The sequence below is a fragment of the Syngnathus leptorhynchus genome, chromosome 5 (genome assembly GCF_054491065.1).
Source record: "Syngnathus leptorhynchus isolate UIUO chromosome 5, UIUO_Slep, whole genome shotgun sequence".
Lineage (NCBI taxonomy): Eukaryota > Metazoa > Chordata > Actinopteri > Syngnathiformes > Syngnathidae > Syngnathus > Syngnathus leptorhynchus.
The window spans coordinates 14,337,389-14,349,270 of record NC_141199.1 but is presented as its reverse complement, the minus strand read 5'-3'; the positions used below and the strand labels follow the sequence as shown (position 1 = coordinate 14,349,270).

Sequence of the window (11,882 nt, the reverse complement as noted above, 5' to 3'; positions counted from 1 at the left end):
CACCTACATAAGAAAAGAAAACAAGTAATATAATGAGTGTTATGTAATCTTCCATTTGTGAGGAGCATGTACTTCAGGTAACCTTCAAGTTCCTGAGAATTACAGTCTCCTAGGATAGAAGCAGTTGGTAAATATCAACTCCATCCAAATAGCTTCTTCTTTCTTACCATCAAGAACTTCAATCATTGATTTACACCGTGGTGAATTTATCCCGAAGTGACGTTTGTCTGCAGTGATTTCTTTTTGTTTTGAAAAGTGCCCCCTCTTGTGAACAAGGTAGAAAGTACCCATAAAATATGAGTGTCACGCCAACAAATGGTTTTCAAAACACCCGGTTCTCTGGGTAAGCGTTATCATAACTTTATATTAGCCTACATAGACAATTGTTGTTTAAATAAATAAATTAATCAAATAAATAAAAAAAACGTTTTTTTTTAACCTGGTAGATAAATAGAAAATAGGAAAAATATTAAAATGACGTTACATGCGTGAAAATAAAATGTGTACAATTTGATTTTAAAAACGAACTACTGTTATAACACAGAATTCATAATTGCATTGTCAAAACGTTTTTAAATGTGAAGGCTAGAATAAAAAAAAACGACAACACATCAGATTTTTGTTTTTATTTATTTATTTGATTTTTTGGTGTTTTATTGTTGTTTTTCTCGTCAAAAGAATCCTGAGGAATTCACAATATAATGGCATTTATTCTTTTTTGAAATGAGACCAAGGGATACAGGGGAGGCAAAATACAGCAAGAAAATAAAAATAATGAGGGGCAGTAAAGCTGTGAGACTTGATACATGCATCTTTGTGGTGCCAATAAAAAAAGAAGGGGGGGACTCTTGTCTCTACAGTGCAAGCTGCTAAATTCAAACTAAAGCCAAACATAAATTAAATCTGAATTTCAAAAAACTTGGCATAAGAAAGGAATAGCCATTAAAATAAAATGGGGAATTGGACAAAATTCCAAACATGGTGACAATTTGTTTGTTGTTGGGGTACATTGTAAATAAAACATAATCAAATGGAAGAGTTTAATGTTTGTATTTCGGGACATTTCGGTCTCTTATTATAATAATGATATCATTTTTACTGCTCGTTTCTCAAGTCAAGTTTGAAATAAAAAAAGATAAAAAATCAAGACACATCAATAATAAATATATATAAGTGAAGAAAATAAATTGTTGAATGTTGCTCTTGCCGTGTCACAGATAAATAAAAACAAAACAAAACGGTTGTGACACATGAAAAAAATAAGGGTGACAGTTTGCAATGCAAGACACAAAAAAAATAACAATACTTATAATAAAAACCCATTACAAGTGCAACATCAGTCATGACAGCTTTTGGAAAACAAAAGAAAAGCTCTCGTATTTGACCAATCGGTTCACTTACTACAGCATCAAACCAGGAATACAAAAATAATCAATAAAACAACAATAACTCAAAAGCAGGGCAAGAGTGTGTTTGTGGAAGCGGGAAGAAAGCAACAGCACACAATTTATAACCCATATTGGGCCAATGAGTCATAAAGTCACCAAAATGTCTGATCAATCCGCAACAATAAATCGTAACAATACTATTAGAGTTAAGTTTTAAGTGTCGGCTACAATCAAGCGGACATCAGTTACAGCTCGAGACCAACATCCAGTGAAACCTCCTAAGTTGAATCGGTGTTGTGATTGCTGGGTGACCTTAAAGTTGTTCCAAATGGAAAACATTTTTCCTCTTGTAGGAAATAATGTCAAATAAAATATCCACTCATTAACTGTACAGGTAATGCATTAAATAACAGTTTAACATCCTTAATGGTCATAAGTCGTAAAAACAAGTTAACCGCTGTACAATAAAACTAAAGCAAAAATACTCATACCATAAAACTTCATTTGTGTACGTCATTGATAATAATTATTACTGTAACTGTTATAAGTTCAATTTCTGGATTTTGGGTTATTACCATGCACACATCTTCAACTTCGGAGGTTCCACGGTGCATTTATGATCTATTTGTTCAATTTGGTGTCATTTTGCCCTGAATAGTATCCATAAACTCATAATAAAATAATCTTAAAACAATAAATCATCTGAACCGTGAAATAACAATAATCATATAAAAAAAAAAAAAAATTATAATAATCATCACCATCAATACAGACTTTTGGTAGACACGCATACAGCTAGGTGAAAATAAGAAAATAAAAGGGATCTTGAAGTGGGATTGAGAGCTTGACGCGAGAGCTTGTCAAAAATAATACAACATTCTTGCCCCCCCAAAAAAATAACAATAATTAATGTGCATCTCCAACTCCTAAACAATAACGGAAGAACCAAAACGACGACAATTACAACTCTGACAATGGCGTGCACTTGCGAGACTTGGCGGCAGGGGGAGGAACCTTTTTCCATTGATGTAGTGAATAAACAAATTTTTTACATATTATCAGGTTGAAATTACAAGTCCTGTTGCTATTTTTTTTACAATTGCGTGAAAGGCCTGCCAGAAAATATACTTGCATGATCCCCTTCTAAATGTTTAAATTTGCCCACATTTTTTTTTCCTGGGACAGTGTGGAACGGATTAATGGCAACTCCATTCATTTCGATGACAAAGGAGGATTTGAGCGAGTGTTTCAATTACCAATGTGGTGACGGGATGAATCAAATTGTCACATTCCGACATGCAACTTGTGTATTATTTATGGAAGTGTATGCAAGTTGTTTGTGAGCAAACTTAAGATTTCATCAAGGGATCGAATCCATATCTCCCCCACTGTATATAGCCGGTCTGTAGGTTCCCCACCCCTGTTTTACAGCATTGAGCCAACTCCACAGAAAGCGAGCGAGGAAAAAAAATAAAAATAAAAAAATCCCTACCCACCCTGATACAATCCTTAAATGTGTAGTCTGCTCATTAAAAACTTGCTGTGTGTCGCACTCGAAGGGAGGGAGGGAGGGAGTCTCTTTAAAATGTACCGCTCGTAGCAAGCCGACATAGTTTAGCATGACTGCATAGTGACGATGATATTTGGTTTACTTACAGATGGGATTTAAAACACATAAATACAGGGACAGAGAGAGAGAGGGAGGGAGGGAGGAAAGAGAGTGAGAGAGAGAAAGAGAGAGACAGCTGCTGGACGCCAAGGCACAGCTCAGGTAGGCGCTAGCAGCTAGCTTCACCGTTTATATACAAAGCCGGCGAGCTAATATACACATCAAGCCAGGGTGGGATCACTTTAAATATTTGGTGTCTCTACAACAGAGTTGGAGGAGCTTTCCTAGCTTTTCCAAAGTTCTCCAGGAGTCCTACTAAATCACATGGGTCCGTACTGGGCCCACTCCTGTTCTACAATCCAAGTAGCACATAGAGCATGTGTCGGTACACACATCAGCTTATAAACAAAACTAAATTAGACAGTGGGAGACTGGGGGGAGAGACACACACGCATCCGGTCATTCCTGACTGGATGCCGAGCACCGGAATGATTCTTTTTTTTTTTGTTTGTACGTGTCAGGTCTGTGGACGTAAACCGTGGCTTTAAAGTCAAGTGGATATTCTGCAGAGTAGACAAAGGGCCGAGCCGAACGACACCGCTGGATCACATGGTGTCATTGTATGGATGCGAGCCAGGAGGTAGCCTTTTGCTTCACTCCACTTTTCCCGTACATCCTAAACTTGTCGACTCGAGTCGTTCTGCTCGACCCCCCCTCGTCGTGTGATACTGTATAATGTGCCAGTCTCCCTCTGTACAGTAAAACAGAGCACATAAAAGGGGCAAGGGGGGAGGGGGGGCTGCTACATCACAGCACCCCCCTATAGCCACTCAAACACACAATTATATTATTTTTATATGTATATAAATAGATATATATGTATAATAGCTGAGAGCAATTCATAACAACAAGTGTTACACTGACAATGTTGGGTTGTGGACACATTTGGTGTGCAGTTGTCAAGCTGGCGGTGGATGGACATGACCTAAAGCATCTGGACAGACAGACAGCCACCCCCTTAATCCGCCTATGGTGTAATGACTTGCATTAGTTGTGTGATGTGAAGTGTCACGGATTTAGTACTTTACTCTCACTTGCTTTTCGCTTTCCTCAAAACGTGCTCTTCTAATCGGTATTTGGTAAAAAAAAAACAACGTGCGGTCTTTTGCATTGGAGTTTACGTATTTGGCAAAAACAGTATTTTGTCCTTTGGGGAAAAAGAAGTGACGGCAGCGTCTAAAGCAATTAACACGATTAAAAAAAAAAATAATGAAAAAAAAAAATAGTAGCAGCAGTAAATAAATACGTTTCAATGGAACAATACAAATCAACTAGCTCGCTGGCTAAAAAAAAAAAAAAAGTTGGCGTAACGCCATGAAAGCTTTGTACAATGGCGGATGTCTTCTCGTCAGTCCCTCTTTCTTTTAAGCACATACTTCAGTTCCTTTTGTCTTTGTCTCAAACTCTACTTGAACTTTTCTCAACAACTTTACCTCTCCTTCCATTTCCGGTCATCTCATCTCTCGCTGGCTTTCGAACACTTAACCGTTTCCACTCATAACTTCTGCGTCTCTCTGTGATTTGCTTTGGTGCCTAGTCAGTCAAGTCTTCGCTATACTAATTCAACGAGCCTTAATTGTGGAAAAACATTCACGTTTGATGCTAAATAATTCTCACGAGAATTTAGTAGGATATCACACTTAGTTTATGGACAAAAAAAAATAAGTAAATAATCAACCGATTTGGGGGTTAGAGCAAAATATGCTTCTAAAAAAAACCAACCAAATTGTGGTTAAAATATTACTAATTAATTATAATTAATTAATTGTAAGGCTTTGAATCTACACGCTTGAATGATAAAATTAATGCTCTCTGTATGCCAACACGTTTTAGCTATAATTGGGCTACAATTATTTTTATTTTGAAGACATTTACAACAAAATAGTGATTAAACTATGGTGTGGTAATAATTAAAAAAATAAAATTAGCTGTATTTTAGTGTTTTCATATCCACAAAAAAAGTGACAAATTATCTAATTATATATTATTATACTAATGCAAATATTGTTATCGCACCCGAAGGTGTCTTGAGTCTCTCGGCCTCCACCTCTCAACCGCAATCACCTTTGGTCTGGAAAACACTAAACAGCAGAGGCAGACAGAGAGGACGAGGTAGATAAGCAAAGTGGAGTCGGCAAGATGGTGACGACACCTATCCACCTCCTTTTCTATTTCTTTGTACAAGTCCAACATCTGCGTCTCCTCACGGAAAAAGCGATAGCCACCAGTATGACTTTTTAAACCTACCAGTTTCCTTCCATCTCCTCTCCATTCAGCTAAACTCATTAAAGACCAACAATTAAAAAAGGTTAGAACATGACACTAATTTCTTTTCCCAGAGTTTTCGCTTCCAAATGTGTCGCCGATACAAAGATTCGAGCTCGTTCATGCGAAAACTGATCGGTTGGTATTAGAAATGATGATCTGTGTTAGTGTGTCAAGTAGATTTGATTTCAGTAGTTCAACTGAAAAAAAAAAAAATCAAGATTGAGTAATTAAACACCAAATCAAGTACCAAATCAGTTCATTCCAATATTAAGAAATATTCAATTGTTTGCAAAATTCAAATGTTTTTCCATCAACTGTACAGTAGGATGTAATCATCCAAATTGCGTATAAAAACAATAAAAATCTTACATACTTCTGTGTATAGTGAATCTATACACGAGTATAAGTCTTTTTTTTTTAATTGAACTAGTGAAATAAATGCAGTTTCCTCCAGTGTTCAAATTTATTGCGACCGCTCGTGACCGTGTTTATATGCGGATACTGTACAAGCGACAGTAGCTCGGATGACACCCGCTGCTAAGCGCCAACTAAAAAAGTGACAACACATTTATGAGTGCGATGATAACAATGGTAGCTGCGCACAAATGAAGCTAACTAACTACAGCGCGCACCTCCCTCCCATGTCTGCCTGTCCAGATTGAACATGCAATCCAATCCATCCCCCCCCCCCCAAAAATAAAATCTGCCGCCGTCGTCGTTTTGCTCGTTGAGGGCTTCTCCGGTGAACAGAGTCTAAGGCTAGGCTTAGCGTCTTGAGGCTGAGGCTAGACTACATTGGAGAGGACAGCTGAGATAACAGCGGGGGGCGAAGGGGGTCTGCGGGGCTACCTGCTAAAGAGCGAGCAGTGGAGCTGGTGCTGATGGCTGTAACACTGACTGCTGCGTGGAGACTCGGTGCGATCCATCACCGTCTGGAACCAACCTGCCACGTCCACCTCCAGCACCTCGTAACGTCGGATGAAGCTGTGCTCCTGCGAAGAGGTCGAAAGATTGATTTCGGCCGTTATGTCACTTGCTGTCGCCAAAATGTAGATTGTTCGAGTCTTACCAGCAACTGGTGGTATTTTGGCCGTTTTCTGTGATCCTTAGTGAGGCTGTGGAAAAGCAACAAGAATTCCTGTCAATATTTTGTATGAACTTTAGGAGTGTTTATTTTGCCTTTGCGCAGCTCACCAATCTTTGACGAAGGACTGGAAGTCGAGAGAGAATCCCATGCTGAGAGGCAGCAGAGGGGGGTCTTCCTGCAGCACTTTGGTCAAGACCTCAAAGTCTGTCTTGCAGTTCTTGTAAGGAAACTGCCCGGTTGCCAACTCCACCTAGTGCACACCAGTTGGTATCGATAGTCAGCGAGTCATTTCACAAATCAGGTGACTTTCATTTTTCTAAAGTTCCATCTGTGACAAGCTGTTTACACATTTAACTCAGTTGTCAAAAAAGAAAGGTTACAGCAAATCTAGATAAAAGTGCGACTTAAGGAATTTTGTTCTGACCAGAGAGATGCCAAGGCTCCACACGTCCGCTCGGATATCGTAGTCGGGTTTGGTGGGATCGGGAGGGTCTATTCTCTCGGGCTGCAAGGATAAATATAAATATTAAACAAAGTGTCTGAACAAACTTTCTGCTAGATAGTTTGATTAAGTTAACACATTTCTTTATTTTTTAAAAGGTGATTTGTGACCACTTACCGCCATGTACGCAGCGCAGCCAGCGCTGCGGGTCTTTGCCTTCGAGTCGACGAGGCGTCCGCTGATGCCAAAGTCGCAGAGTTTGATCTGACCTTTTGCGTCCAGGAGAATGTTGGAGGGTTTAACGTCACGGTGGATGACGCCATGTTTCTCTTTCAAATACAGCAAGGCTTTCACTATCTGGAGCACAAACACAAAGGGATGATGAAATCACAAAATGAAGGCAGTAATGTAATTTCTTGCAGCTAATCAGATAAAAAAGTGATTTTGCATTATTAAACAGGCAGCGATTTTTGCCAGTTACTGGAGTCACTTAAGTAATTGTTGCTCAACTGAGATGGCTCGCTTACCGCAACAGTCATCTTTCCTAAGATTTGTTCTGGGATGGGGCCTTGGATTCTCTTCTTGAGCTTCTCAGCACACGTTCCCATCAGCTCCATGGCAATAAATACATCGGTCTGGAAGGACAAGCCCGTATGAAATTGTATTCATGTCGTCGATGTTTTATTACTTTTGTATTTAGAGGACACCCACATTGGTAACTATGGCACCGTAGCACTGAATGATATAAGGGCAGTCGTGACTTTTCAGAACCACGTCCAGGTCCATCAGGATCCTCTTGTTCTCGTCCTTGTTTCCTGTTCGGCGCATTTGCTAAGGAGACACACATACACACATTGGATTTAATAATAGAAAGATGACAATTCAACAGAACGATCATAGTGTAGAAGAAAGGCAATTAATATTCCAAAAAGGCCAATTTAGAAATGTTATCTGTTGTTGAGGGATGTTCCATTGCTAAAAAATAAAAAGTCCAATTATGTTACCTTCATAAAACTGTGCACAAGTCAGACGGGAACTGCAAGTTGTAGGGAACAAAGGAGGCATTTGGGGGGGGCAGGTAGAAATACAGTGAGGTCTTACTTTAACTGCAATGACATGACCGGTCTTCTTGAATCGCACTTTGAAGACCTGCCCACAGGTCCCGCTGCCGATCTCCCCCTCATTGATCAAATCAGTCACCTCAGCTGGATACCTCTGGAGAATGACAGATGCAAACCAGCATTGAATTTAATGTATTGTTGAACCAAGATCAAGTCATCTCACCTGTCCATCAATTTTTAGATAACCCGTTTGTTTCATGATTTCTTGCAATTTCTGGTCAATCTCTGCACTGTGGGGACAGAAACAAAAATACAATGTTAGCACATTAATGCAAGGGAAGAGTCGCAAGTGTCGATGCATCGTGGGATTATGCAAGTTGAGCCCGACCGATTAATAGGGAAATGTTAGCAGTTGCAAAAACAAAGTGGCAAAATAAAATCTTCCGATTTTTCCCTAATTGTTTTTGTTTTCTTATCAGCTTACACAATACAACATAATAAAGATAATGAGATTCAACTCACCCAGGAAAAACAAAAATCACTACACAAGCCCATTTCCCTCTCAGCTTATTAACTGCGTATCGGAATTTAATACTGCCAAATATAGAAAAAAAAATGTGTATCGGTTGGGCGCCAGTCAAGAGTGTACATTTTTGATCTCACATACTTCTCTAGACTTTTCTGTAGGCCATACTGTGGGGTGGGGAGGTTGAGCATGTGTCTGGGGCGACAAGGGTGGTGGTGCTGAGGTGAACTCTCTGAAGATGATGAACGGCTTCCTGCATCGTTGGCTAGAGGCAGCTGAAGGGCTGGTGCGGGAGAGAAATGATCACTAATAGTGAGTGCATTGCATGTCCAACAGCACTGAAAAACTTTTGGTTCACTGATAGCGATTCCAAGCTGCCATTGTGCTTCATTCCACAGGTGAGAATATAAATATTATACAGAAATACACCCTCTGTTGCGGGACCCAAGATCGCGGTCTCGCTCTTCAGTAGATTTTTATGGGGGAAAGTTAATAATTTTGTTCAATAACTCCTGTTTATGTTTGGTGTGATTTTACTGCCGACCAGTAGATGGCAGCACAGTTTGAGATGGTGTAAATTTGAAACAATAAGAATAAAACAGGAACTACTGTGTTTCAGTTTCAGCCCAGCCTGGTTTGCTGAAAAGATTAAATAAACATTTTGGCATTATCGCTGATGTATATTGAGAAATTATAAGTGAAACTTAGATTGGGAAAAAAATAGTTCACTATTTTTATATGATCCATTTATGCTTTTACTTGCGTTTCTGCCAATTCTAAAAATGCCATCTTTATGTCTGAGTTTTGCGGTTAGTTCAGGATCGCTTTATAGCTGTAATAGCAATTTTCTTTGGTAGCGATGGCTTCTTCCATGCCCAAGAAGCAGTGGGTGTTCATATCCTGGAGCCTGTTGAGGGAAAAACCGCTTAGTGAGGGGAGGGAAAAGGGGTTAGTAAAAGTGCATCTCCAATTTGGCTGGCTCCAATTTTGCTGGCATAGACTAGACAGGCCAGAAGAGAGAAGATGCAAACCAAGACACAAGGTTGCAGGTGCCGCCCCCTGCGGGTGAGGAGGAACATGGGAGCCATAGCGCAGCTGGAAGTTAGAGGACTTTCAGTTACAGGCAAACAAACACGAGAGAGGAAGACGAGTGTTCACCGCACTCCAGGGATGCGGAATTAGACACTGTGTCAAAACACAAACACTACACCCCCCCCCAAAAAAACAAAACAACAAAATGCGCCGTGCAGAAAAGCTGCATGCACTGTGCGATCCTCCGCCTCCAGCAAAATTTGAGGTTAATTGTCGGACAGCCGCATATCTCTCTCTCTCACTCACACACACACGCCAAACGCTGTCCTGCCACTCACTGACGCACAGACAAGAGGAGATGAGATGGAAAGAGGGTGTGATTTGAGGGGGAGGTGTCAATGGGCCAAGGGGGGGGGGGGGTGGATAGCGGAGATGATTTATGAATCATAGACTAAAAATATCTAGCAATTGAGTTGCCAAACCTAATAATCATTTATGGTGTCTGTCTAAAATTAAAAAATAGCACATTGCGCTCTCTGAAATCATCCTAATTTTGGGCCCAAATGCAACAAAGGTTAATTTTGGATTACCTTTGTGTAACCAGAACTTGAAAAATCTATAAAAATATATGACAAATTTTTGTCAAATGACTTTGTATTAATTGTATGTAGCTGTCCAAGAAAAGACAATTCAACACGTCTCTGAATACATGAACTTTTTACAACTGTGAATAAGGCATATCCTTTAACGATATATGCCTAAAAAAAAAGATAAATTCAATTACATCCCCTATAAGGATTTCTTTTTCCAAATTAGACAGAAAAAACACAAGTTGAAGGACCGCTGGAAAGCCTTTTCAGTGGCACCATGTAGTACCAAGAAGTCGAAAGAGAGCAAGCGAGACTGTACTCAGATGAGGTGATGAGGCAATGTGAAAAAGAATGAAAGGGAAACCGGAGTGGTCAGAAATGGCTGGCATGGCGTACAAGACGGGTGAGGTGGCAGGTTGTTGTGCGTGGCAGAGAGAGCGATGGATTGAATGATACCTGCACGTTGGGAAGGAGCTGGAGCAGGACTGAGCTGGATCACGATGACTAGATGGAGGAAAGAAAATACAACACACACACACGCACATTACTACACTGCAACTACTCACACACACATTCCCTCTCATACAACACGTGTTTTCACATAAGACAAATACAGCAGCAAATAAAGAACATTAAAACACTGCTTGTAATAATAAACAGAGTCCTACATCTTTGACTATTTGGCAAGGGGGTAAATTCCAAATATTTTAGAACAACTACATGGTAAGGCACAGAACATTTTCTTGTTTTCTTTAGATATGCAATCCCTTCAGAAACAAAGATACAATGGCAGACCATATGGAAGAAGACATTCACAAATACATTGTAAGAGGAAGGAAAATTGAGAAAACATGGTTTTATAGAGGAAAAAGAAGACTGAAGTATTATGTATTTATGACTCTACAATCAAATTACTATCTTAACTTGCTTGTGTATTCACCAAGAATTTTAAATCAGATTTACACAACAGACAAAACTCAATGAAAGATATGCTAAAGGTAAATTGTCTTTTATGGTATTACAGAGATGTAACTGGTTTATTTCGTGAGTTTAAAATCTGTTAGCCGCTGTCTCGTCAAGGATGAAAAATGGCAGTAAAATTGCATTTTGCGCCAGGGTTAATCACCACGAAACACCGGCGGTGTGGAAAAACACACCATAAACAGACTCAACTCCACGAAACAACAAAAAAAGACAACATTTGATGGTTTATGTCGGGCCTGCCGCTGACTATCGCTCAGTCTGCTAGCACGTTAGCTTAGCATGTTTGACAGCACAGTAGCTCAACACATTCTCGAGGTGACTATCGGCTAATTACTTCATGACAGCGACTCGGACTTTCACATATCAATTTACACACCCACTGGGACTCGTTTCCAACGTGAAACAAGCGCAAAAGCGTGAGACGACATTGCGTAGTACGTGCGTCGGTGTTTGTTTATGTAGCTAGCTGGTTAGCACGCAGTGGCTAACGGGGGAACATAACAGCGCCCCTCTCCTTCACTTCCACCCTCCGCCTCTTTCGAGCTTTTTCCTCCTCAACATAGTTATTCTGGCCCTTTTGTGGACAGCCCGGGCATCTCCTGTGGACACTCACTTGGTCGTGCGTGGGATCTATGCGGACTCATGTCAATCTTGAGGTCCATACTCCGCCGAGCCTCTTCGTTTTCCTGCTTTAGTTTCTCCTCGATCCGCGAAAGCCTCTGTTCCAGCGACGACATCTTGAAAAATTGAGCTTCCCATGAAGCAGAGCTCGATACTGCCCTCTATGGCAGATTCGAACAAGACTGTAAACATGCACCTGTTAGTAAAGGCTATG

General features: G+C 40.1%; 1 protein-coding gene across 2 annotated transcripts; it reads right to left on the bottom strand.

Moving 5' to 3' along the window:
- Positions 1-611: 611 nt before the first annotated feature.
- Positions 612-11,822, bottom strand: map2k7 (mitogen-activated protein kinase kinase 7). 2 transcript variants are annotated; one of them, XM_085912733.1, is made up of 12 exons: positions 11,661-11,822; positions 10,520-10,567; positions 8,583-8,724; positions 8,139-8,205; positions 7,956-8,069; positions 7,566-7,685; positions 7,382-7,489; positions 7,032-7,211; positions 6,837-6,917; positions 6,520-6,662; positions 6,395-6,440; positions 612-6,317 (listed from the first exon to the last, which is right to left on the bottom strand). In XM_085912733.1, exons 1-12 carry the CDS (start codon positions 11,782-11,784, stop codon positions 6,171-6,173), a joined length of 1,320 nt encoding a protein of 439 aa, XP_085768859.1. In that variant the 5' UTR covers positions 11,785-11,822; the 3' UTR covers positions 612-6,170. The 2 variants fall into 2 exon arrangements, with proteins under 2 accessions (XP_085768859.1, XP_085768860.1); XM_085912734.1 differs by lacking the exon at positions 10,520-10,567.
- Positions 11,823-11,882: the final 60 nt, after the last annotated feature.

What these genes read in the sequence shown, in the direction of transcription:
- map2k7 (XM_085912733.1), bottom strand. Translation starts at nt 11,784, where the DNA reads ATGTCGTCGCTGGAACAGAGGCTTTCGCGGATCGAGGAGAAACTAAAG. An exon ending in AGCTCCTTCCCAACGTGCAG is followed by an intron (nt 8,725 to 10,519) that starts GTATCATTCAAT and finishes CTCCCGCACCAG; the next exon opens with CCCTTCAGCTGCCTCTAGCC. An exon ending in GGAGCCTTGGCATCTCTCTG is followed by an intron (nt 6,663 to 6,836) that starts GTCAGAACAAAA and finishes GGTGTGCACTAG; the next exon opens with GTGGAGTTGGCAACCGGGCA.